General features: G+C 45.4%; 1 protein-coding gene across 1 annotated transcript; it reads right to left on the bottom strand.

Annotated features, from left to right (window-relative positions):
* Positions 1 to 372: 372 nt before the first annotated feature.
* Positions 373 to 24397, bottom strand: rpn1 (ribophorin I). Its single transcript, XM_041191322.1, has 10 exons — positions 24066 to 24397; positions 18401 to 18465; positions 16187 to 16493; positions 14401 to 14610; positions 12773 to 12965; positions 10112 to 10211; positions 4499 to 4637; positions 3751 to 3870; positions 2266 to 2511; positions 373 to 650 (listed from the first exon to the last, which is right to left on the bottom strand). The coding sequence occupies exons 1-10, from the start codon at positions 24300 to 24302 to the stop codon at positions 468 to 470; spliced, it is 1800 nt and encodes a 599-aa protein (XP_041047256.1). The 5' UTR covers positions 24303 to 24397; the 3' UTR covers positions 373 to 467.
* Positions 24398 to 24625: the final 228 nt, after the last annotated feature.

Below are 24625 nucleotides of genomic sequence, written 5' to 3' on the forward strand. Positions count from 1 at the left end.
TTCACAGTAAAAAAAACAGCTTTTTTTTCATCTCCTTTAAAAAAATAAAAAATTGATTACACAAGGGGAATGTTTGATCTGTGAAGGTTTTTCAAATAAACACTGTGATCATTTTCACACTCAGCTTCTCACACTGAATCTCACTCCATGCTAACAGCCACCCACATCCCCACCCTCTGCAATCCATGGCCTTTTGGCGGCTCCTGTTAAAACCTCAAAAGGACCAATAAGCAGGGACATGGGGCAGAGGGGAGGGGATTGCTTAAGAAGAATAAAGAGAAACAAGACCAACTCTCCCACATGCTATAAAAGCCTCAAAGTCTGAAGCAGTCGCCACTCCTTGACCCAATTATATTCGACCCACACAATACATCAAAAACAAAATAATTGATTTAATACCATCTGATCTTGCATTTACAGGGGAGGAGGAGATAAACCAAATGCACACAGGTTTCTGCCGATCACTACTACAAGGTGTCCAGGATAGTATCGATCCTGGACACCAGGTCTTGCCGCTTGGAGGAGAGGTGTTTGTCGTTTTCGATGTATGTGTCCTTCTTCACTTTGCCAGCTACCAGCCGCTCTGCCTCCTGAGACGCCTTCAGTGCCAGATCCTTCACCTGACCATCCAGCTTCTGGATCTCAGACACCTGTGGGAGAGAGCCAGAGTCAGCCCATAAGTTACACAGAACCCAACCCAGTCCCTCCTTCCTTCCCATATCCAGCAGCCAGTGAGCTCAGACTCACAGCAAACAACAAATTACATTTCTATAGCTCATGAACAAAACATCCCAAGTGGGAACAGGGTCAGGGAATGGAAGATGGACCCCATGGACAAGATGAGCTCAGAGAAGGCATGAGGGGGAGATAGGAGAGAAAGAGAAAGATGAGAGTTCAGGGCTATGGCAGGGGGGAAAAAATGGGGCACTTTGCAAAGTGGGCTAGGAGAAAAGGAGGGAAGTGGCAGAGGTCTCAATCTCGGTGACAGAGTAGCCCATGAGTACCTCACACGTGTTGATGAAGGTCGAGGAGAAAGGGGGAAGGAGTGATTAAGAAGTTGGTTTGTACTGGAAAAGAGAAACTAGGGGGTTGTCTTGTAATTCAAGGATGGTCCTGCAGTAGAGAATAACTTCCTGGCCAGGGAGCAGAACCTGATAATGCTTCATGAAAACTCCCTCCCTCCTCAAAACAAGGGATAGAGTCTTTGACTAAAAGACAAGAGCACAAAGTATCTTTTCTTCCTTTTCATCCCATTGCCTCCCTCTCCCAAGTTTAATATGGCCAGTTCCTCAATTAATCTTACTGAGGCTCCTTAGACAGCACCTTCCAAACCCCCAATCGCTGCCATTTGGAAGGACAAGGACAGCAAACACATGGGAACACCACCACCTAGAAGTTCCCCTCCAAGCTACTCGCCATCCTGACTTGGAAATATATCACCATTCCTTCACTGTCACTGGGTCAAAATCCTGGAACTCCATCCCGAACAGCACTGTGCGTGTACCTACACCACATGGACTGCAGTGGTTCAAGAAGGCAGCTCACCACCACCTTCTCAAGGGCAACTAGGGATGGGCAATAAATGCTGGCCCAGCCAGCGATGTTGACATGCCATAAACAAATAAAAAAAATCTGCAGACTGGGCAGTGAAAATAGCAAAGTACATTCATCCAGCTTCCCCATAATTCAGCCAGTTAAAAACAAGTAGTTTTACCTGTCCTGGGAGTGTTTGCTGGGGACAGTGTAGAGGGAGCTTTACTCTGTATCTAACCCTGTGCTGTACCTGCCTTGGGAGTGTTTGACGGGGACAGTGTAGAGGGAGCTTTATTCTGTATCTAACCCCGTGCTGTACCTGTCCTGGGAGTGTTTGATGGGGAAAGTGTAGAGGGAGCTTTACTCTGTATCTAACCCACGCTGTACCTGTCCTGGGAGTGTTTGATGGGGACAGTGTAGAGGGAGCTTTATTCTGTATCTAACCCCGTGCTGTACCTGTCCTGGGAGTGTTTGATGGGGACAGTGTAGAGGGAGCTTTACTCTGTATCTAACCCACGCTGTACCTGTCCTGGGAGTGTTTGATGGGGACAGTGTAGAGGGAGCTTTACTCTGTATCTAACCCACGCTGTACCTGTCCTGGGAGTGTTTGATGGGGACAGTGTAGAGGGAGCTTTATTCTGTATCTCACCCACGCTGTACCTGCCTTTTGATGATGATGGAAGCCTGACATGCATCATGTGTCCCAGGACAGACCAAGCACAAATCCCTTACCTTCTCAGCCAGGTCCGATCCTTCAGCCTTCAGCTTTGACTGCAGGGAGCTTATATCGGCAGAAAGAGCCCGGTGTTCTGTCTCCAGGGTCTTCCGGCCGCTGTTCAGGGTGCCAATGTCCCTCGACTGCTTGTACTTATTCACAGCCTCTTCAAAATGGCGATACAAGCCCAGCCTCTTGTTCACCAAAGTCAGAACCTGTTCTGTGATGGATGCCACCTTCATCCTGGCTTCTGCTGCTGGGTCCTGCCGGGGGCGGGGGGGGGAGATCATGTGGAAGGAAAGGAAGAGAAAGAAAATAAACCAAAGCAAAGCTGAGAACTGCTGCTGATATTGTTAGCTGAAAGAAGTGTAACCATCAAATCGGCCTCTGTGCAATTCAATGTCACCACAGTCTCTGGGAATGGGGTTGGGGGGAGAAAATAAAGAGAAACAAAGCAGGCTCTGATACAGTGAGTTTAATAGGTGTTATGTTGCAGATTTTAAGATTAGTGATAGCACCTTTAATATAGTGAAACACCTCCAAGGTACGTCACAGGAACAAACATGAATCAAAATCTGACACCAAGTTACTAACGAGATTTAGGACAAGTGACCAAACAAGAGGTTTAGTTTCAAGGAGTCTCTCAAAGAGACCGAGGCTGAGGGGTTTAGGGAGGGGATTCCACAGCCTGGGCCCAGGCAGCTGAAGGCACAGCTGCCAATGGCGCAGTGATTAAAATCGTGGATGCTCAAGCGGCCAGAATTAGAGGAGCTTAGATATCTGAGGGTTGTAGGACTGGAGTAGATTACCGAGATAGGGAGTGGGAAAAGTCATGGAGGGGTTTGGAAGGAAGACTTGCATTTATATACTGCCTTTCACAACCACCAGATGCCCAAAACGCTTTATAGCCACTGAAGTACTTATTTTAAAAATGAAGTCACTGTTGCAACATGGGAAATACATCAGCCAAACTGTGGACAGCAAGATCCCACAAACAGCAATGTAATAATGTGATTTTATTGCGGGATTGATGTTGACCTGGGCATTGGGAATATCTCCCCTGCTCTTCCAAGTAACGGCATCAGATTTTTTTATGTCTACGGGAGAAGGCAGTCGGGACATTTATTTAGGGTCTCAGCCAAAAGACATCTCCAACAGTATAGCACTTCCTCAGTACAGCATTTGTGTGTCAAACTTGATTTTTCTGTGCTCAAGTCTTGGGAGTAAGACTTGAACCCACAACCTTGTGACTCAAAGGCAAGAGCACTACCAACGGAGCCATAGCCGACAAAAGAATGAGAACTTTGGGGTTGGGGTGGAGGGGAGAAACAAGGTCCTACCAGACTGGGGGCCAGTGAGCAGTGAGTGATAGGGAACTGGGATTTACTGTGACAGGATATGAGCAGCAGAGTCCTGGATGAGCCAAACTTTCTAGAGGGACAAATTAGTGGGCAGAACCGTGACAGTGACAGGATTATAAATGTTAACTTTAACCAACTCACCTTGGTGATGGAGAAATCCAAACGCACGTAAATGATGACGGTGAAGAAGAGAATGTAGAAAGCTCCAACCACAAGCAGGGGTTCCTGCAGCATCAGGATCCTGTTGAAAGTGTAGTGGATCTGAAGAGAGGGAGAGAAAAAGAGGACAGACAACCCTGAGAAAGTACAATCATTATTGCAGGCAACTCTCTGATGGTTCAATAGTTTAATGCAGCCTCATTGGGAAGGGGTGGAACAGCTACTAGCTGGTATGTCAAAATAATGAGCCCACAAGGAACATCACTAGTCTATGGGAAGGTGTAAAATCCACAACTCAGGCTGTCCCGGAGAGTGGTGGGCATGGGTTCCGAGTGCCAACTGTACATATACTGGGGTGAGGGAGGGGATAGCACCTCAATCCCAAAGCCTGCTTCAGAAACACCAGGGCAGGCAGTGTAATCCTAACAGAGTTTAATACCAGCCCAGGTTAATTCCTTTGTGAAATGGCTGTGGCTCTGGAATGGGTCCTGGGTGTGCAAATACAGCCTCATTTGTCTGTGAAGTCATGTAACTGAAAGGCAAATAGAACCGAATGTCGGGATAGCAGCGCAGACATCACTATAGGAAATATGCAAAGTGAATAACACCAGCACCAACGTACGAGCCTCGCTATCAGTGGATCTGTCATCAATTCTCACCTGCCCTCCCTGATCATGGTATCCACCATGAGCCCCCTCATCACTGGATACATCACATCCAATCAACTTACTACAATATCCTGAATATGCTGCTCCACCAGGTTAGACTTGTGAGCAATTATGACAGGCCGCCCAAAAGTGTCCAGGTAGGTGTAGTGAAGCTCATTGGGCTGTCGGTCTATCGCATATGGAGTGTCCACTTGAATGTTCCTGTGCAATTGAAGGGCAAAAATTAACTGACTGAGCAATTATATTTTTGTGCTCAAGGCAATGAATTTTAATGCTGGAAAATGGAATTCTCCACTTCAACTATCCAGTGTCCTCATCAAACACTCCCAGGACAGGTACAGCACGGGGTTAGATACAGAGTAAAGCTCCCTCTACACTGTGCCCATCAAACACTCCCAGGACAGGTACAGCACGAGGTTAGATACAGAGTAAAGCTCCGTCTACACTGTCCTCATCAAACACTCCCAGGACAGGTACAGCACGGGGTTAGATACAGAGTAAAGCTCCCTCTACACTGTGCCCATCAAACACTCCCAGGACAGGTACAGCACGAGGTTAGATACAGAGTAAAGCTCCGTCTACACTGTCCCCATCAAACACTCCCAGGACAGGTACAATACAGGGTTAGATACAGAGTAAAGCTCCCTCTACACTGTCCCCATCAAACACTCCCCGGGCAGGTACAGCACGGGGTTAGATACAGAGTAAAGCTCCCTCTACACTGTCCCCATCAAACACACCGAGGACAGGTACAGCACTAGGTTAGAAACAGAGTAAAGCTCCCTCTACACTGTCCCCATCAAACACTCCCAGGACAGGTACAGCATGGGGTTAGATACAGAGTAAAGCTCCCTCTACACTGTCCCCATCAAACACTCCCAGGGCAGGTACAGCATAAGGTCGGATACAGGTTTTTTGAATTTTTCAAAGAGATGACCAGGTGTGTAGATGAGGGCAATGCATTTGATGTAGTCTACTTGGACTTCAGCAAGGCTTTTGATAAGGTACCACATGGGAGACTGATAACGAAGGTAAGAGCCCATGGGATCCAAGGCAATTTGGCAAATTGGATCCAGAATTGGCTGAGTGGCAGGAAGCAGAGGATGATGGTCGAGGGGTGTTTTTGTGACTGGATGCTAGTGTCCAGTGGGGTTCCACAGGGATTGGTGTTGGGTTCCTTGCTGTTTGTGGTATATGGATGCCATGAAAATTGGTGGGGTGGTAAATAGTGAGGATAGCCTTAGATTACAGGAGGATATAGATGGGCTGATCAGTGGCAAATGGAATTTAATCCAGATAAGTGTGAGGTGATGCATTTGGGCAGGACAAACAAGGCATGGGAATACAAAATGAATGGTAGGATCCTGGGAAGTACCGAGGATCAGAAGGACCTTGGATTGCATGTCCAATGGTCCCTTATGGTAATGGGACAGGTAAATAAGGTGGTTAAGAAGGCATATGGGATACTTGCCTTTATTAGCTGAGGCATAGAATGTAAGAGCAGGGAGGTTATGCTGGAACTGTAGAAAACGCTGGTTAAGCGTGCAGTTTTGGAATCCACATTATTGGAAGGATGTGATTGCACTAGACAGAGTGCACAGGAGATTTACCAGGATGTTGCCTGGGCTGGAGAGTTTTAGTTATGAGGAGAGATTGGATAGATTGGGGTTATTTTCCCTGGAGCAGAAGAGATCGAGGGGGACATGATTGAGGTGTATAAAATTATGAGGGGCATAGATAGGGTAGACAGGAAGGAACTTTTCCTCTTGGTGGAGGGATCAATAACCAGGGGGCATAGTTTTAAGGTAAGGGGCAGGAGGTTTAGAGGGATGCGAGGAAGAATTTTTTCACCCAGAGGGTGGTGGGAATCTGGAACTCACTGCCTGAAAGGGTGGTAGAGGCAGAAACTCTCATAACATTTAAGTATTTGGATGTGCACTTGTGATGCCATGGCATACAGGGCTATGGGCCTAATGCTGGAAAATGGGAATAGAATATTAGATACTTGTTTGACCAGTGCAGACTCAATGGGCCGAAGGGCCTTTTTCTGTGCTGTAGACCTCTATGACTCTAAATCTTCCTCTACACTGTCCCCATCAAATACTCCCACAACAGGTAGAACACAGGGTTAGATACAGAGTAACGCTCCCTCTACACCGTCCCCATCAAACACTCCCACGACAGGTACAACACGGGGTTAGATACAGAGTAAAGCTCCCTCTACACTGTCCCCATCAAATACTCCCACGACAGGTACAGCACGGGTTTAGATGCAGAGTAAAGCTCCGTCTACACTGTCCCCATCAAATACTCCCATGACAGGTACAACACGAGGTTAGATACAGAGTAAAGCTCCCTCTACACTGTCCCCATCAAATACTCCCACGACAGGTACAGCATGGGGTTAGGTACAGAGTAAAGTTCCCTCTGGCTCAAAAATCTGCCAAGGATTATCTGCAGCAAGTAATCAAATATACATACGAGAAAAATACACAGGTGAAAACAGTAGCCTTTTCGTGCACGAACTATCCTGCCACATACAAACGCATTTAATGGGTCTCAAGGACTCTCTCATGTTGCCTGGTTTTAAATTATTCATTGCGTAGTTCTCTCTGTTATCTGCTCTTTCCTCCACCCTTAATGTCTCTTTATTCAAAGTTGGTAGTCCAACTGGTAAATTTGATGCGCAGTATGGCATCAGCCAGGGTTCACAAGCCATCACCAGTTAACAAAGCTTGTGAATGTAAGTCTGGGCATTACAGTTGGAAGTAGTGGTCTGGAGCCGACGCAGGGGGAGAGTAAGGGTGACCAGGACTCCAGCTCTTGCTCAGTGCCCCTCACACAGAAGTATATCTTTTACTAATTGCTACTAATGACGAACTATTACTTGTATTTATATAATGCCGTTAATATAATAAAGCACCCAAGGTGCCTCAAAGCAGAGTTGTTAAATTAAATTTGACACCAGCTACACAGGTGATATTAGGGCAGGTTTTTGTTATTTGAATGGCTAGGGAAGCAGTTATAGATAAGTGTCAAAGTTAACAATCCACTCAATGGTTTCAGTTGACACAGTGTGAAGGGTTGTGATGCCACCTGCAATGGGTCTCTCAGGGCAGGAGTTTAGTTTGTGGACGATGGTCTGATTTGGATGGTCATGGTCACAAGTTGAGCTGCTCCTCATGTTCTAATTGTGGAGCAAATGATACCTTTCCTGGTCCATTCTCAAATGGTTGAGGGTTGTCCAGATTTTCCATGGAAGGGGAAACCTGGGACTTCAACACTTTGTTCAGTTACCAGTTTGCAGAAAACTAGGTGGTGTCCATTGAGACGTGGGGTTGTCGAGAGTTTGTAGGGTGTAGAGTATGTTCCAATAGGATCTACTGGATTTCAGACAAGTGTGTGGGTTTTCTTTGGCGGTCCTGTGTCAATGGGGTTACTTTGTTAGCTGTTAAGTGACGTTCTTTGAAGATTTTTCCCTGTGGACATCAAGAGGTTCAATATGTTAAAGCACAGGAAGCCTGTCGGTCTCAACATCCAAGAAATAATCCTCGACTTCCTGGGGTGTAGGGTAGATACCTACGACGTTTGTGTGGTGGCTCCTGAGCCAGGATGAGCAGTTGTACTGTGCTGTTGGGTAAACAGCGGTGAGTGAAGCAGGGTGTAATGTTGGCTCTGCTGCCCCAGGTGGTACCTACTAGTTTCCCCATAAGATTCACTCTTATCTTGACCTTTGCTCTGATGTTCTGAAGGTGTTGCCGATAGGACAATGTACCGTCAAGAGTGATGGCGTTGGGTCATGGGTTAATGATTGGCCACAGAACTGAACACGAAGTTCTTCCCTGGCCTTTGAGTTGTTGAAGGCTGCAATGACAGTCTTGGCAGTGTTTGGTCAGAGACTCCATTTTCTGAGATAAAAGCAAAATACTGTGGATGCTGGAAATCTGAAACAAAAACAAAAATTGCTGGAAAAACTCAGCAGGTCTGACAGCATCTGTGGAGAGGAAGGCAGAGGAGTTAGTGTTTCGAGTCCGTATGACTCTTCATCAGAACAGTTCTGATGAGTCATACGGACTCGAAACGCTAACTCTGTCTTCCTCTCCACAGATGCTGTCAGACCTGCTGAGTTTTTCCAGCAATTTTTGTTTTTGCTCCATTTTCGGAAGTAGGCTTCCAGAGAACATGGATCTTCAATCGATTGTTTTCTTTAGCCTGGAAATCCAGGGCCAAGCATCAGCAAATGTGAGGAACCGTGACTTTGTGCGAGGGAGATCGCTGGAATTTATATTGAAAAGGACCGATTCCTGGGGGAGCCCGTTGTTGGCTGCGTGTGGGTGACTCATTTGATCTCCCAAGTGCACAAGGAGCTGTTGGTTGCTGATCGTGGAGTTGATTAGCTGTAGGGTTTTCACACAGCAGATGATTTTGGAGTGTTTCAGCAGCATGCCTGTGCCTCACACTGTGTCATAGGCACAGGATAAGTCAACCAAGGTAGTTCCTGTCTTCAGACCTTCCTAGAAACCAGCCTCAATATGAGGTCAGTGATAGAATCTGCTCAGGGCAGTTCCGGCCTGTGCAGAAACCTGGGGCGGTGTGTGGGGGCAGAGACATTGCTGCTTGCAGGATGGAACTCAGCCTGTTTAGCAGGTGGCATTCCAGGACCTTGTATGTTATAAGAGCAGGGTTATGGGTGGTAGCTGTACGCATCATTGAGTTGCTTCCTTAGCTTGTCAATGGCCGGTATCTTGGATCGGCACCAGGTGGTTGAAATAATGCCCATGCTGTGGGCCTTGGTAAACAGCTTGGCTAGCTACTTCCTTCCCTGTGACCCAATGTTCTTCAGGAATTCTGAGTAAATCCCATTGACCCCTGCTGCTTTGTCTGACTGAGTCCCTTGATGAAGGACACCTCATAAAATGGTGGGAAACAGCAAAGAAGATTGACCTCATGCACTCCAGCGGAAAGGCTTGGAAATTCCTGTGCCGCCTGGCAACAGCTGAGCAACAAACATTCCATCGGCCTAGAATCGATGCTGATGCCACCACTTCACAATTCACAATAAACTCAAAGATACCAGTGAGCAGGGAACTTTATGATCAGTGACCAACTGCTTGGAGTGTTTTAAGGAGCACCTCAGAAAGAGAGCAAGGTAGAGCGACAGGGAAGTTTAGGGAGAAATTCCAGAGATTGGCGCCTAGGCAGCTGAAGACACGGCCATCCATAGTAGAGTGACTAAAATTGGGATTCTCAAATGGCCAGAATCAGAACAATGCAGATATTTTGGAACATTCTAGGACTGGAGGAGATTAGTGATAGGGAGAGGCATGGCCATGGAGGGATTTGAAAGCAAAGATGAGAATTTTAAAATTGAGACATTAACTGTGAGCAAAAGTAGGTCAGTGAGCACACGAATGAAGCGTGAACTGGTCCTGGTGCCTGTGTGCACTTTGACACTGGTCAGATGAGTGCAGGGCTAAATTTGGCTCTAGGTTATACTCAACAGGAGCTCGTGTGTGAATAATGGCCACTTTGGTGAGAGCAGTGCTTTCAGACTGCACCCGGCAAAGGACAGCACCCAGGAGAGGTGCAATTCCCAGGAATGTAAAAAAGAAAATACAGCACAGACTCCAAATGACCCCTTCCCCCGAACCCAGAGACTCTGGCTGATCGCTTACCTCGTTCCCTCTGGTAGGACTAGTTTCACAGTAAGAAAATCAATTACTTGATCGTCAAACACATGATCAACAAACCTCATCTTCAGTGCGTACTGGTCACCTGGCAGGAGACAAAAAGTGTGATGGACGTGGAACTAAACAATTACAACAGCAGAATAAATACAAGTGCAGTACACGCATAACCATCCAATTACAGTGGTGGGGCAGGGGCCAAGAATGGGACACATGGATTTGATCCAATCTTAGACCAACATTATTTCTGGCACTGAAAATATCAAGTAAAGTGAAACACTCCCTGGTGGGTTGGTGGGAAGACTGCCAATGAGCCACAAAGACCAATGAGGTACCAAGACTGATCTCATCCTGTATGGATGTTGGGCCTGGGCTTCCACCAAGTATTTTAGAGAAGTGAAGAGGGATGTTGAGAAAATCTGGGAATTCCGAATTCTTCTATAGACATACAAATAGTAAAAAGCGTGGTAAAAGGAGGAGCCGAGCTGTTTAGGGACCTGAAAGGGAATTTACACACGGACGAAGAAGCCATGGCTGAGGTATTAGATAAATACTTTGCATCCGTCTTTACCAAGAAGGTGGGTGCTACCCAGGCTATGGTGACAGACAAGAAAATTCTTTCACTAGAAGGGTTCAAAATTGATGAGGAAATGTTGAATAGATTCGTTGGTACTTAAAGTTGACAAGGCACCGGGACCGGATGAGATACATCTAAGGATATTGAAGGAGGTGAGAGCAGAAATTACAAGGGCACTGGCCATAATCTTTCAGTTTTCCCTAGGTGGTGGCCAAGGACTGGAGAATTGCAAACATTACACCCTTGTTCGTAAAAGGTCATAAGGATAAGCCCAGCAATGACAGACCAGTCAGTTTAACCTCAGTGGTGGGCAACATTTTGGAAACAATGATTCGGGATAGAGTTAGTAGTCACATGGAAAGATATGGGTTGATAAGGATGAGCCAGCATGGGTTTCCAAAGGGGAAATCATATTTAACTAACTTGGAGTTTTTTGAAGAGGTAATAGAAAAGGTCGATGAGGTTAAGTGGTGTACATGGACTTTGAAAAGTCATTTGACACAGTGCTGCACATCCGATTTGTGAGAAAAGTCACTGCTCATGGAATAAAAGGGACAGTAGCAATGTGGATACAAAATGGGCTGAAAAATAGGAAGCAAAGAGTAATGGTCAATGGATGGAGGAAGGTTTGTAGTGGAGTCCCCCAGGGGTCGTATTGAGACCCCTGCCTTTCCTGATATATATTAATGATCTAGATCTTGGTGTGCAGGAGACAATTTCAAAGTTTGCAGATGATACGAAGCTTGTGAATGTTGTGAACTGCGAGGAGGACGGTGTGGAGCTTCAAGATGACATAGGCAAGTTGGAGTGGGCAAATAGGTAGCACATGAAGTTCAATGCAGATAAGTGTGAGGTGATACATTTTGATAGGAAGAACATGGACAGACAATATAAAATAAGGGGTAAAATTTTGGAGGGAGTGCAAGGGCAGAAAGACTTGGGTGTATATGTGCATAGATCATTGAAGGACAGGACAGGTGGAGAGAGCAGTTAAAGCATCATATAGTATCCTGGGCTTTATTAATAGGGACAGAGAGTACAAGAGCAGGGAGTTTATGCTGAATTTATATAAGACACTCGTTAGACCTCAGCTGGAGTATTCTGTACAGTTCTGGGCATCATGTTATTGGATGGATATGAACACATTGGACAGAGTGCAGAAGAGGTTTACAAGAATGGTTCCAGGGTTGAGAAACTTCAGTTATGAGGATGGATTGGAGAGGTTGGGACTGTTCTCTTTGGAGAGAAGGCTGAGGGGACATTTGATAGAGATGTTCAAAATCATGAGGGGGCTGGACAGAGTAGATAGGGAGAAGCTGTTCCCAAGATCAAGAATGAAAGCACACAGATTTAAAGCAGCTTGCAAAAGAAGCAAGTGCGACGTGAGAAAAAACTTTTTCACACGAGTGGTTCGGGTCTGGAATGCACTGCCTGGAAGTGTGGTGGAGGCATTCGAAAGGGCATTGGATGATTATTTGAATAGAAACAACATGCAAAGGTATAGGGAAAAGACAGGGCAATAATGCTCATCTGGAGAGCCGGTGCTGACATGATGGGCTGAATGGCCTCCTTCTGTGCTGTTAAGAGTCTGTGAACTTCTGTCCACAGCACAGAAACAGGTCTTTCGGCCCAACAAGTCTACATCACCATTTGAGCTCCGCATGAGACTCTTCCTATTCCCGATGATGTGAAGCCTTTTGTGGCTGAATACCCTGTTGACAATCTAGTTTTGCACATGAAGGCCAGTGATTTGGGTGAGGCACTGCTTGAAGGCTCACTGAAAGATATTGCCTTCAGGAGAGGAGAGAGAAAAAGAACAAGAGCTGTGGGTTCTGGGCAGTGCTGATGGGGCACTTAGCCCAGGGTTGACAGGCTTCAGACTGGCCATCGCCTGTCCAGAATTGCAGACAAACAGGTTCTAGTCATACTGATTACCTCTGGTAATCATCACAAAGTGTTGTCACTGGTTAGGTTCAAAGTAATTTTTCAAGTGGATGCTGCGCAAAGAGTCTGAACAAATAGCACTCACTTAGATCTCTCTTACCGTTTAAGATGCCAAGATAGGTACTAACCAAGATTGTAAAGATACTCGTAGCTGGGCAGGTTGTATCCGATGACATAGTGAGTCTTCCAGCCGCCAAAGAGTGGGAAGCGAGGACGGACTTCCATTTCCACGGAATCATCCAGAACAACCAGGTGGCTGGTGGAGATGTTTCCAATATCATCACGATAGTAAACATCCTGGGCCGCAGCAGGTAGAATAGTCTGCAACAAGCAGGAAACAGTACCAGAACCACTCCTGTTTTTGATGTACATCAATGACTTGGATACAATTTTGAAATTTGCAGATGACATAAAACTTGGAAGCATTGTGAACTCTTGAGGACAGAGACAGGTTGGTGGAATGAGCAAACACGTGGCCGAAGAAATTCAACGCAGAAATGTTTAAGATGAAACATTTTGGTAGGAAGAAAGAGGAGAAACAATACAAGCTAAATGGTATAAAGACAGAGATCAGTTCCACTGAGCAGCATTGTGTAGATTACTTTAATACATTTCGTTGATCAGTATAGCACAGAATAGGCTATTCAGCCCATCAAGTCTGCACCAGCTCTTTCAAAGAGCAAACCAGTTAGTTCAACTCTCCCACTCTTTCCCTGTTTTCTTGCAAGTTATTTTCTCCATCAAGTATTTATCCAACTCCCTTTTGAAAGCTACTATTAAATCTGTATCCGCCACCCTATCAGACAGTGCATTCCAAATCCTAACCACTCGCTGCGCAAACTAATGTTTTCCCTCATGTCACCTCCCATTCTTCAGCCAATCACCTTGTGTCCTCTGGTTATCAATCCTTCAGCAATTGGACACGGTTTCTTTATATTCTCTGTCTAAATCTTTCAATTTTAAACATCTCTATCAAATCTCTTCTCTGAGGAGAATAGCCCCAGCTTCCCTAAGTCTCTCCACATAATGGTAATCCCTCATCCCTGGAATCATTTTAATAAATATTTCTGTGGTTTACATCCTTCCACAATGTGGTGCCCAGAATTGGATACAATTCTCCAGTTGGGTCAGAACGAGCATTTTGCATGCATTTATCATAACTTTCAGGCTTTTGTATTCTATGCCTCTATTTATAAAGTCCAAGGTCCCATATGCCTTGCTATCTGCCTTGTTAAACTATCCTGCCACCTTAAACGTTCCTCAAATTGGGGATTTGAATTAGACTGCGGCTCCTCTAGTTAGAGGATGATGCAGCACAGAATATGGCCATTTGGCCCATCATTCGGAATTCAGCTTAAGTGGGCTTATTCATAATTGAATCTAGGATCTTTGCATTTCAAACAATGAAAATCCATAAACATGAATCATACTCCCCACCCCCTAAGCCAACAAGTGTCCCAAGTCGAACTATCCAGTACATCAATAACACTGCACCACGTTGTATTGTGGTGTTTGATACATCTCCAATGTGGCAGGGCAGCACTGTAAATAATGGTAATCCCTCATCCCTGGAATCATTTTAATAAATATTTCTGTGGTTTACATCCTTCCACAATGTGGTGCCCAGAATTGGATACAATTCTCCAGTTGGGTCAGAACTAGCATTTTGCATGCATTTATCATAACTTTCAGGCTTTTGTATTCTATGCCTCTATTTATAAAGTCCAATGTGTAATAGCTGAAAAGTGAAAAGTACCTTGAAAGATTTAACGGAGGAGATCCCGCTATCGGGCTGTCTCTGGTAGTCATAGCGTGAGAATGGCCCCTTCAGGACTGCACCACAGTGCTTCAGGTCAATGGTCTCCTCCACGGCAATATTTCCCCAGTGCGACACCTCGATAAGACGGGTCATGCTGACGATAGCCAGGAAAGGGCTGTTGTTCTCGTAGTGCAACCTCAGCGTGTCCTGAAACGTCAAGGACAGATCACAAAGCATGCCATCAGTGGGAAAAATAACCAAAGGTATCTCATCATTCCTGTCTAGGTGCCATCGCTTATTCTCTTCCTAATACGCTTGGGGCTACATTTTCACAGATACCTTGCAGAGTGCAGAATTCAAAGAGTCTGGTGGGAACATGTTTGACTGATCATTTCATGTCCCCAGGTCTTTCTACAAGCATTATCAAAAATCCAAAACGAGGACATCAGTCTCTGCCAAGTTGACAATCTGAGTCTGGCATTGTCAGCAAACAGTTCTGCACCATGAAGGGAGAATCATTTCATGTTTGCCGGGTGTGAGAGTGGGAGTCAGAGAAAGAACAAATGAATGCCATATACCCTAGACCAATTTGCCAGCATCTGTGGAGAGAGAAACAGAGTTAACGTTTAGAGTCCGTATGATCCTTCTTCAGAGCTGAAGATAAAAAGACAAAGGGAGAGTTAATGGTAGAAGTAAGGGTTAAACAGTGACTTCTTTAGCCCTTAACAATACCATTAACACTCCCTTTATCCTTTAGTTCATGAAATCTTTGTCAATCTCTCCTTAGCCCCCACCTATTGCTGGCTTCACCTGCTTCATCCCCCCCAAAACAGTATAAATTTCATCACATTTCTACTTCTCTTCAGCTCTGAAGGGTTATACAGACTTGAAACATTAATTTTGTTTCTCTCTCCACAGATTCTGTCAGACCTGCTGAGTTTTTCCAGCATTTTCTGTTTTTATTTCAGATTTCCAGCATCCACAGTATTTTGCTTTTACCCCAGACCAATTATGCACTCTGCACAAATTAACAGTCACACTTTCCAACATAACAATTGTCACTATACTTAAAAGCAATCATTTGGTTTGCAAAATGTGTTAAGACATTTGAGTTGAGATAATGCACTAAACAAGTGCACATTCTTTCATTCTCATTGTAGCTGATAGCTGAAATCTACTCACCAAGGAGGCAACTGTTTCAAGAACAACCCTTTCCAAACCTCAAGGGCGAGAAATTCAACCCAGGAAGTAAATGCGCCAGTGCTGGCTCCTTGAAAGAGTTATTCACTTACTCCCACTCTAACACTCTTTCCCCACAGCCCTATAAATTTTTCAATTTCTCCCTAAAATTGGCCATGTTTTCAACACAGTATCAGGTGGACCAGTGACACAAATCACTAATGGAACGCAGATGGTTGTGCATTTACATCTTATTGGGTTCATCAGGCAAAGGCACAGCAAAGGTTTTGCCAACAGGTGAGCAAATCACTGTAAACAGTAGAGCAGAACCCCTACTTGCAGCCAAACAAATGCTTGGAACATAAAATTAATTACACGCAGGAGACACACATTCAGGTTCATCAGTGCAGACTGGGTCCCGGCTGGAGTGTTCATCGGTCAAGTCTCTTTTACCCTGATGAACCCACAATGCGAACCCCATGTTTTGTGTGCCGAATATCAGCCATTGAAATTATATGTGCCAGAAAAGTCAAGAGGTTTGGTGAGGGAGTGGAGGTGGGATCCTGACAGAGGGAGCACAACAAAGCAAACTTGCTGTTCTCACCTGGCTGAAGGCAGCGATGTCCTTGAATGGTCCATAATCAATGGAATCCTCAGATTTGCTGGGGTTACCAAGCTTGCTGTAGCTTTCGATGTTCTTTGAAGCAAGCTTGACTCGAGTGGTCTGGGTCTTAGTGGGATACGGAGAGTAGAAATAGTGATTGCCCTCAAAGACCACAAACTGCTTCTCGGCCTGGGCAATGTGAGTTGGGAAAGGGCGCAAGACATGTGTGAACGTAGATTCAAGTGCCAGCTTGACTTTGGCACCAGCAGCCAGCTGCATTCCCAACTTCACTCTGAAGAACTTACCACTGTAATTAAAACAGAAAATGGTGGGCTAGCTCCCAAGAGGTTTCTTTGTGCATTAGACTCAAAAAACAAAACCCCTACCAGTTAACCCAAAATAGCATTAATACTATAATGTACACTCAGGTAGATGAGAAATTATTTGCTCACAGGGAGTAGATGACATGGGCATCACCACATTTACCATCCAATTCTAAATGTCCCAGTGGGGTTTCAAGTTGAAATTGTGTTTACAATGGATTGGTTTGCTAGGCCACTTCACAATGAAGGGCTGGAGTCTCACGTAGGCCAGACCAGGTACAGGTGGACAGCTCTCATCACTGAAAGAACGAACAAAATATGTTTTTACAGCAATTTGTGGCCATTTTTCTAAGGCGCTAGCCCCATGAGTTTCATAACTTACTCTGGTGGGATATGAATTCTCAATCTCTGGGTTTCTAGTCCAATTACACAACTGATCCTGCTGATTCTCTTGCTTTTAGCTACTTCAGGGGTTCCAGGATATTGATTTAGTGATAACAATGGATATTTGTCCATGTCAGGTGATAGTGTTCTCACACGCCTGCTGCCCTTGTCTTTCAAAGTGGTAAAGGTCATGGGCTTGGGAGATGCTGTTGAAGAAGCCTCAGCAAGTTCTTACAGTGCATCTTATATATGGTCCTGTACTCACTGGAGTTTAGAAGAACAAAAGGCGACCTTATTGAAACATACAAAATTCTTAGGGGGGCTTGACAGGGTCGATGCTGAGAGGTTGTTTCCCCTTGTGGGAGAGTCTCAGACCAGAGGGCATAATCTCAGAGTAAGGGGGCGCCCATTTAAAGCAGAGATGAGGAGGGATTTCTTCTCTCAGAGGGTAGTGAATCTGTGGAACTCTTTACCGCAGAGGGCTGTAGAAACTGGGTCATCCAGTACATTCAAGTCTGAGATAGAAAGAGTTTTAACGAGTAAGGGAATCAAGACAGGAAAGTGGAGTTGAGGATTATCAGATCAGCCATGATCTCCATTTAATGGCAGAGCAGACTTCATGGGCCAAATGGCCTATTTCTGCTCCTACATCTTGTGGTCTTATAACTGGTCTCAAGCATGCAAGTTTGGGAATGTGATAAATGGGTGTAAGAAGAAACCACAGAATGTCATTCACAGCTCCTTGGGCTTGCTCCACTAAATTAAATCAATGTTGTTCTGTACCTCAATTTCATTTACCCAGCTTTGTTCCACATCCCTGGGCACCCTTACCTAATAACCAGACTTGGGAATTGCAACTGAACCAGCATCTACAGCCTGTTACCACACTTTTAGTGGTTCCTGATTTTTCCCCAGAATCCCAGTCACGACACAGTTACTAAACGGATAAAACATGGTGGTATCAGTCTTTAATTCCCAAAAGGTAACTTGTTGGGACTGCTTTGGAGCTTTCAAACACAGAAGTAGTCAGAGAAAAGGGCGGTCGAAAAAGCTGCGACAGTAACATTAACATACTTGCACAGTGAGTGAAAGACAGGTAACTATAGGGCCGGGGGGGCCGGGATTTTCGGAACCCGTCATGGCGGCCCAGCCAGGAGTCCACCGACTTTCAGCAGGGCCAGGTGATCCCGGCAGCAGGTGGGGCCGGAAAGTCCAGCCTCAGAATTTTGGAAGGAGGAAGAGGAGGCAGCAGCAGGTTTTTAGGAAACCACACACGCCATTTGCAACTTAAATCCAAGGAAAATGGATGTGATAAACTGGAAAATCAACTTGGACGATAATAACGTGCATCCCTGGCCTCGGGTTTGGTGGGGGGGGGGGGGGGGGGGGGGGGCGGAGGTGAGCGACAAAATTGATGCATTTTTCAGTGCAACTGAGAGCCTTGAGCCCTTGAATGAGCACAAAGGCAAGAGAATAGATACGGGCAGGATGGAGATAAAGAACTTACCTCTGCCCTGTGACACGTGTCTCTTCCAAAGCCAATGAAGTTTCTTCTTCATCATCGGTTTTCAACTGGATAAAATAATACAGTCCAATTAATCCTAAAGTGAAGATCAAGCAACTAACAATTGACCCTACCAAATAACCCCAGGAACCTTGAAAATAAGAAATGGTGAAAGCAGCAGGGACAAAAGCCACAAAGTCTGGTGTTATGGTCATCAGTTTAATAGCTCTGCCCAACAGCTAGCTGTGCTCCCACTCAGTTCCAGTAGGTTGTTTGTTTCTTCCTACTTTCTCTATAGCTCCCTTAAAGCACTGACTCCACTGGGTTACTGTCTCACTGGCACTAGCCCGTTTGGTTTCTCAGCCAAATGAGCAATCGCCATGTAAAGCCCAGATACCAACTGTCAGCAGGATTCACAAGAGAGAAAACCTGTCACACAGCACTTTCCACCAATGGATAGAAATCACTTATTTTCCTCAGATCAGCCCAGGGCCATAATGGCAAACAATGAACGAACAAACTTACACTTACATAATACCTTCCATAGCCTCAGCATGTCGCAAACCACTTCACAAATCTGGATAGGGCTTTGGTTTAATGCCTCATCAGAAAGACAGCAATTCTGATAGTGCACCAGTCCCTCAGAACTGCAATGCAGTGTTAGGCTACATTACATGCCCGAATCTCAGGAATAGCACCTGAGCCTTTCCACACATGGGCACTGAGGCAAGGCTGACACACCAACTGCCTGCTGATTTCAATAAGCTAACACTGCACACATTGAGGAAGAGAAATGAGTTGAGGAAGGGCTCAGTCCTGCAGCTTCTTGCTAATAATTCACTACTGGGGCCAGCTGCTGTAGGCCCGGGGTTCTCAACCATGGATCCACGGCCCCTATCCAACAAAATCATTGCCAGCCGAGTATGAACAAACTCAAGGAGAAACCTCCTATTCCAATGGAACCTCCCTGCTCCAGGGTCATTCTCTTGTCCAGGGATAAACGTCCCATTCACGGTCTTAGATTTGGAGATGGGTATGATTATACAAGGAGGGTATCCTGACACTGCACATTCTCAGGGAGAAGGGAGCGGAGGACCAACCATGGATCAACTGCCCGGCTACTCTCACAGAATGACAATTTTTGTGTAATGGCAGATATCTTCTTGTGGGCTGAGTCAGAGTAAAGCTCCTTCTACACTGTCCCCATCAAACACTCCCAGGACAGGTACAGCATGGGGTTAGATACAGAGTAAAGCTCCCTCTACACCATCCCCATCAAACACTCACAGGACAGGTACAGCACGGGGTTAGGTACAGAGTAAAGCTCCCTCTACACTGTCCCCATCAAACATTCCTAGGACAGGTACAGCACGGGGTTAGATACAGAGTAAAGCTCCCTCTACACTGTCCCCATCAAACACTCCCAGGGCAGGTACAGCACGGGGTTAGATACAGAGTAAAGCTCCCTCTACACTGTCCCCATCAAACACTCCCAGGGCAGGTACAGCACGGGGTTAGATACAGAGTAAAGTTTCCTTTACACTGTCCCCATCAAACACTCCCAGTTCAGGTACAGCACGGGGTTAGATACAGAGTAAAGCTCCCTCTACACTGTCCCCATCAAACACTCCCAGGGCAGGTACAGCACGGGGTTAGATACAGAGTAAAGCTCCCTCTACACTGTCCCCATCAAACACTCCCAGGACAGGTACAGCACGGGGTTAGATTCAGAGTAAAGCTCCCTCTACCCTGTCCCCATCAAACACTCCCAGGGCAGGTACAGCACGGGGTTAGATACAGAGTAAAGTTTCCTCTACACTGTCCCCATCAAACACTCCCAGGACAGGTACAGCATGGGGTTAGATACAGAGTAAAGCTCCCTCTACACCGTCCCCATCAAACACTCCCAGGACAGGTACAGCACGGGGTTAGATTCAGAGTAAAGCTCCCTCTACCCTGTCCCCATCAAACACTCCCAGGACAGGTACAGCACGGGGTCAGAGTCAGAGTAAAGCTCCCTCTACACTGTCCCCATCAAACACTCCCAGGACAGGTACAGCACGGGGTTAGCTATATTTATCGTGGGTAAGTCTGTCCTGTCACCCATGTTGAAGGAGGAGCTTTACTCTGTAACTAACCCAACGGAATATATTTACCATTATTCAAAAGCCACTAGAACAATATCACAGCAAGTGAACCATACAAGAAAGAGGACATTACTAAAACAATGCAAATGAGCAAGACACTAGATAAGACATTATTTAAATCTGTCAGTTACAGTAGGGCATGATTGAGTTGCACAAGGAGGGAGAGAAGGAAAGATGACATTACTGTTACAAAGTCAGGAAACTCAGCAGTATGTACACAGCAAACAATAATAAACTAATAACCAGATAATATCTTTCACTGATGTTAGATGAGGGCAACATACTGCTATGGGAATCATTACATCTAGCTGAGGAGACAGATGGGGCTTGGTTTAATGTCTCATCAAAAGGTGTCATTTCCAACAAAGCAACATTCCAGGGTACTAGTACATAAATTAGGAGGAGAAGGCCACTCGGCTCTTCAAGCCTGCTCCACCATTCAATAAAATAATGGCTGATCTGATTTTAATTTCACATTCCTGCCTATCGATAACCTTTCACCCCCTAGCTTATCAAGAATCTATCTACCTCTGCCTTAAAAATATTCAAAGATCCTGCTTTCACTGCCTTTTTGAGGAAGAGAATTCCAATGTCTCACAACCAGAGAAAATTTTTTTCCCCATCTCTCTCCTAAATGAGCGACCCCTTATTTTGAAACAGTGACCCCCAATTCTAGATTCTCCCACAAGAGGAAACATCCTCTCCACATCCACCCTGTCAAGTCCCCTCAGGATCTTCTATGTTTCAATCAAGTCGCCTCATACTCTTCTATAAGCCTCGCCTGTCCAGCCTTTCCCCGTAAGACCACCTGCCCATTCCAGGCATTAATTTAGTAAACCTTGTCTGAACTGCTTCTAATGCATTTAGATCATTTGTTAAATAAGGAGACTAATACGGTACATAGTACTCCAGATGTGGTCTTGCCAATGCCCTGTATAACTGAAGTATAATCTCCCTACTCTTGCATTCAATCCCCTTTGCAATAATGAAAACATTCTAAGCACTGGCAGTGTTGGGCTTATCCACTTCAGTCTCGGGTTAGGCTCAAGCACAGAAACTTCGACTCTCAGTCAAGAGTGCTACCCAACTGATTCAAGGCTGCCAGTTTGAAACCTCCAGGATTGGTCTCAGACTTTAAGGACTCAGTGATCTCAGGCAAAGAGACCTGTGCCAACAATTCAATATCCCAGCATCAAACAGGCCATTCAACATTATCCTGCATTTATACAACACCTTTAAAATGGACTGGAGGCAGCGGGGGAAGAGGTGGGGGGGGGGTGGGGGTGGAGAATCACAAGGTGCTTCAGGGAAGTGTAATCAGACAAAAATTGGGCTCCTAGGAATTTCAGAGCTTAGGGCCTTGGAAGCTGAAGGCACAGCCACCAATGGTGGAGTGGTGGAAATTAAGGATGTGCAGAAGGTCAGAATTGGAGCAATACCAAGATATGGCCGGAGGAAGTGAGTGATAGGGAGGATAAGGCCATATGGAGGAATTTGAACATGAGGTGTTATTGGACTGGGAGCCAGCGGAGGTCAGCAAGCACACGGGGTGACTGGTAAATGAGGTTTGGTGCAAATTAGGGTGGCTGTGCTGTTGACATCACAAGCACAGAAGGTGCACTCCCCAAATAAGCAGTCAGTGTCTGTGACTTCACTGTTGTTCTTAAAAATTAATTCACGGGATGTGGGCATCGCCGGCTAGGCAAGCATTTATTATCCATTCCTAATTGCCCTTGAGAAGGTGGTGTGGCGTTGGTCATCAGGGACGACTCAGGTAGGCGCCTGCATTAAAGGCGGCACAGGCCAAATTAATACAGAAGGGAGAAAAAGCTCTGCCTTTGCAAAGTCCAGTCAGTGTGAAGTCTGAAAAGGCCAGCATCCCCCCTTTCTTCACCGCTGACACTGCAGTATGTGATGACATCATCGCGCATAAACCATACTTTTCAGCATTGGCAGGAGTTAGTGCTTTTGGCAATCTCGAGGTGGGAAGCCAGTCAGTAGAACACAGCCACCCAAAGGCATGGATGAGCGTTTCATCAGCAGATGTGGCAGTACCGGGCTGGAACATGATCATGGGGTATGTCAAGAATTTTAAGGAAATTGAATGCAGAAGTCTCCAGGGGATAGATTCCCAAAAAGTAGAAAAGTATCTCCTAATGTGGCTAACTTCAAAGTATTTCTTGGAGGCCACCAGGCTATTTATAATCACTCCCAATAGTGAAATGAGATTGCTGGGTCAGCCATAGCTCAGTGGGTAGCACATGCACCTCTCAATCTGAAGGTTTTGCATTCAAGAATCATCCAGTACTTGGGCACAAATACTCAGGCTGACACTCAAGTGAGGAACTGAGTGCTTCACTGTAGAGGTGTTTTATTTTGGATGAGACATTAATCTGATCTCTGACAAAAGATTGCACGGTACTATTTCAAAGAGAAGTTATTCTCAGTTTCCTGGTCAATACCTATCCCTCAATTGACATCACACAAAAAAAAGGATTATCCAGACATTATCACACTGCTGTTTGTGGGATCTTGCTGAGCACAAATAAGCTGTCACATTTCCTACATTAAAACAGTGACTACACTTCAAAAGTGCTTCACTGGCTGTAAAGCACTTTGAGACATTCGGTGTCAAAGGCACTACATAAATACAAGTCTTCCTACTTTTCCTGTTTGTTGGAGCTTGCTGTGCACAAACTGGCTGCTGCATGTCTTACAGAACAGCAACTATGCTTTTCAAAACTACTTCGTTGGCTGAAAGCACCCTGGGACATCCTGAGGTCACGAAAAAGCATTACATAAATACAAGTCTTCCTTTCTTTAAAGCATTTCACAGACAGGCGATAACCATGTAAAGAAAACGCTGGATGTCTCAGGACACAATATCACAGTTAAAAAAAACACAAAGTTGTTAGCGGTTTTGATAAAAGTGAATCAGGAATTTATTTAAAAAAACACTTTCCAATGGCTGGCGAGTAAGGGACTAAGTAAGGGGGGGGGAGAAAATAAATTTAACATCTAACAGAGAAGGGTAAGAGTTTGAGAGTAACACACAAAATGATGAAATTAAATACTTCACCCTCACAAAGGTTTACTTTTTCTCAAATTGAAATATATATTTGTGGATACTTTATTTAATAAGTGTAATGCGGTTAAAACATATCCCACTCAGTGCAATGTGGGTAAATGACCCTGAACACTGGAGTTTTGTGCATACGTGTCAAACTCCTGGAACTGCAGCAACACGGAAGCGCAGCTCAAGAGTCATTCATTCAACCCCCAGAGCAGGCAAAACTTTCAAAAGACACGTCAGCCTCCCCTTATCGTTCTTGGAGAACATAAATGCACCGTCTGGGCAAATGCAACTGGTTACTCCCGTTCGCCAACATTTCCTGGCCCATTTTTCTTCTTTTGCAGCGTCAACGGGGTTTGCAAAAAAACAAAAAAGAAATCTGCGATTAAAGCTTGCAAATTAAGTATTTGCAATCCAAATGACCGATTGGGCAAACAAAATTGCTTACGGTGACTCCTATGTAGGCCAAGTGGTCCTCCAGGCCCGGCTCCAACGCCAGGATGAAGGCTGAGGCCGGGGACGGCCCGCTGTTGGACAGCGTCACATCGGCCGTGATTTTGGCCAAGTGGGTCCCTAAATCTATCGAGCGTTTGACATCCTCGTTCACCAGGGAGTCGCCAGACACCGGCCGCACGGAAGCCCAGAGCCCGCTGAAGAAGATGATATGGGAGAGGAGCCCCTTCATCTCACAAAACTTGCAGATGGAGACGGATGCTGCTGAGCTCTGGCCAACCTCCGCTTCCTTCACTCTCTCCCTCCCCCATTGAAGGAAATCAAGATGGCGGCGCCTGCACTCAAGGACCCTCCCGCCCTTAGCAACGGCTGGCGGCTATCTCACTGCCTGTCAAAATACTTTGTTTAAAAAAAACTCATAAAACAATTATATCATTTCTACAATATCAGTGAATTGTCGAGGTTGGTATATGATTTTTATAGCAGAAAACCATTTCCAGCCAGATACAATATTTAGCCAAAAACAGCTTATATAATATTTAGACACCCCAGTTC

The sequence above is a fragment of the Carcharodon carcharias genome, chromosome 7, assembly GCF_017639515.1.
Source record: "Carcharodon carcharias isolate sCarCar2 chromosome 7, sCarCar2.pri, whole genome shotgun sequence".
Lineage (NCBI taxonomy): Eukaryota > Metazoa > Chordata > Chondrichthyes > Lamniformes > Lamnidae > Carcharodon > Carcharodon carcharias.

What these genes read in the sequence shown, in the direction of transcription:
- rpn1 (XM_041191322.1), bottom strand. Translation starts at nt 24,302, where the DNA reads ATGAAGGGGCTCCTCTCCCATATCATCTTCTTCAGCGGGCTCTGGGCT. An exon ending in GTCCTACCAGAGGGAACGAG is followed by an intron (nt 4,638 to 10,111) that starts GTAAGCGATCAG and finishes TCAATTGCACAG; the next exon opens with GAACATTCAAGTGGACACTC. An exon ending in AGCATATTCAGGATATTGTA is followed by an intron (nt 3,871 to 4,498) that starts GTAAGTTGATTG and finishes CCCTCTCTTCAG; the next exon opens with ATCCACTACACTTTCAACAG.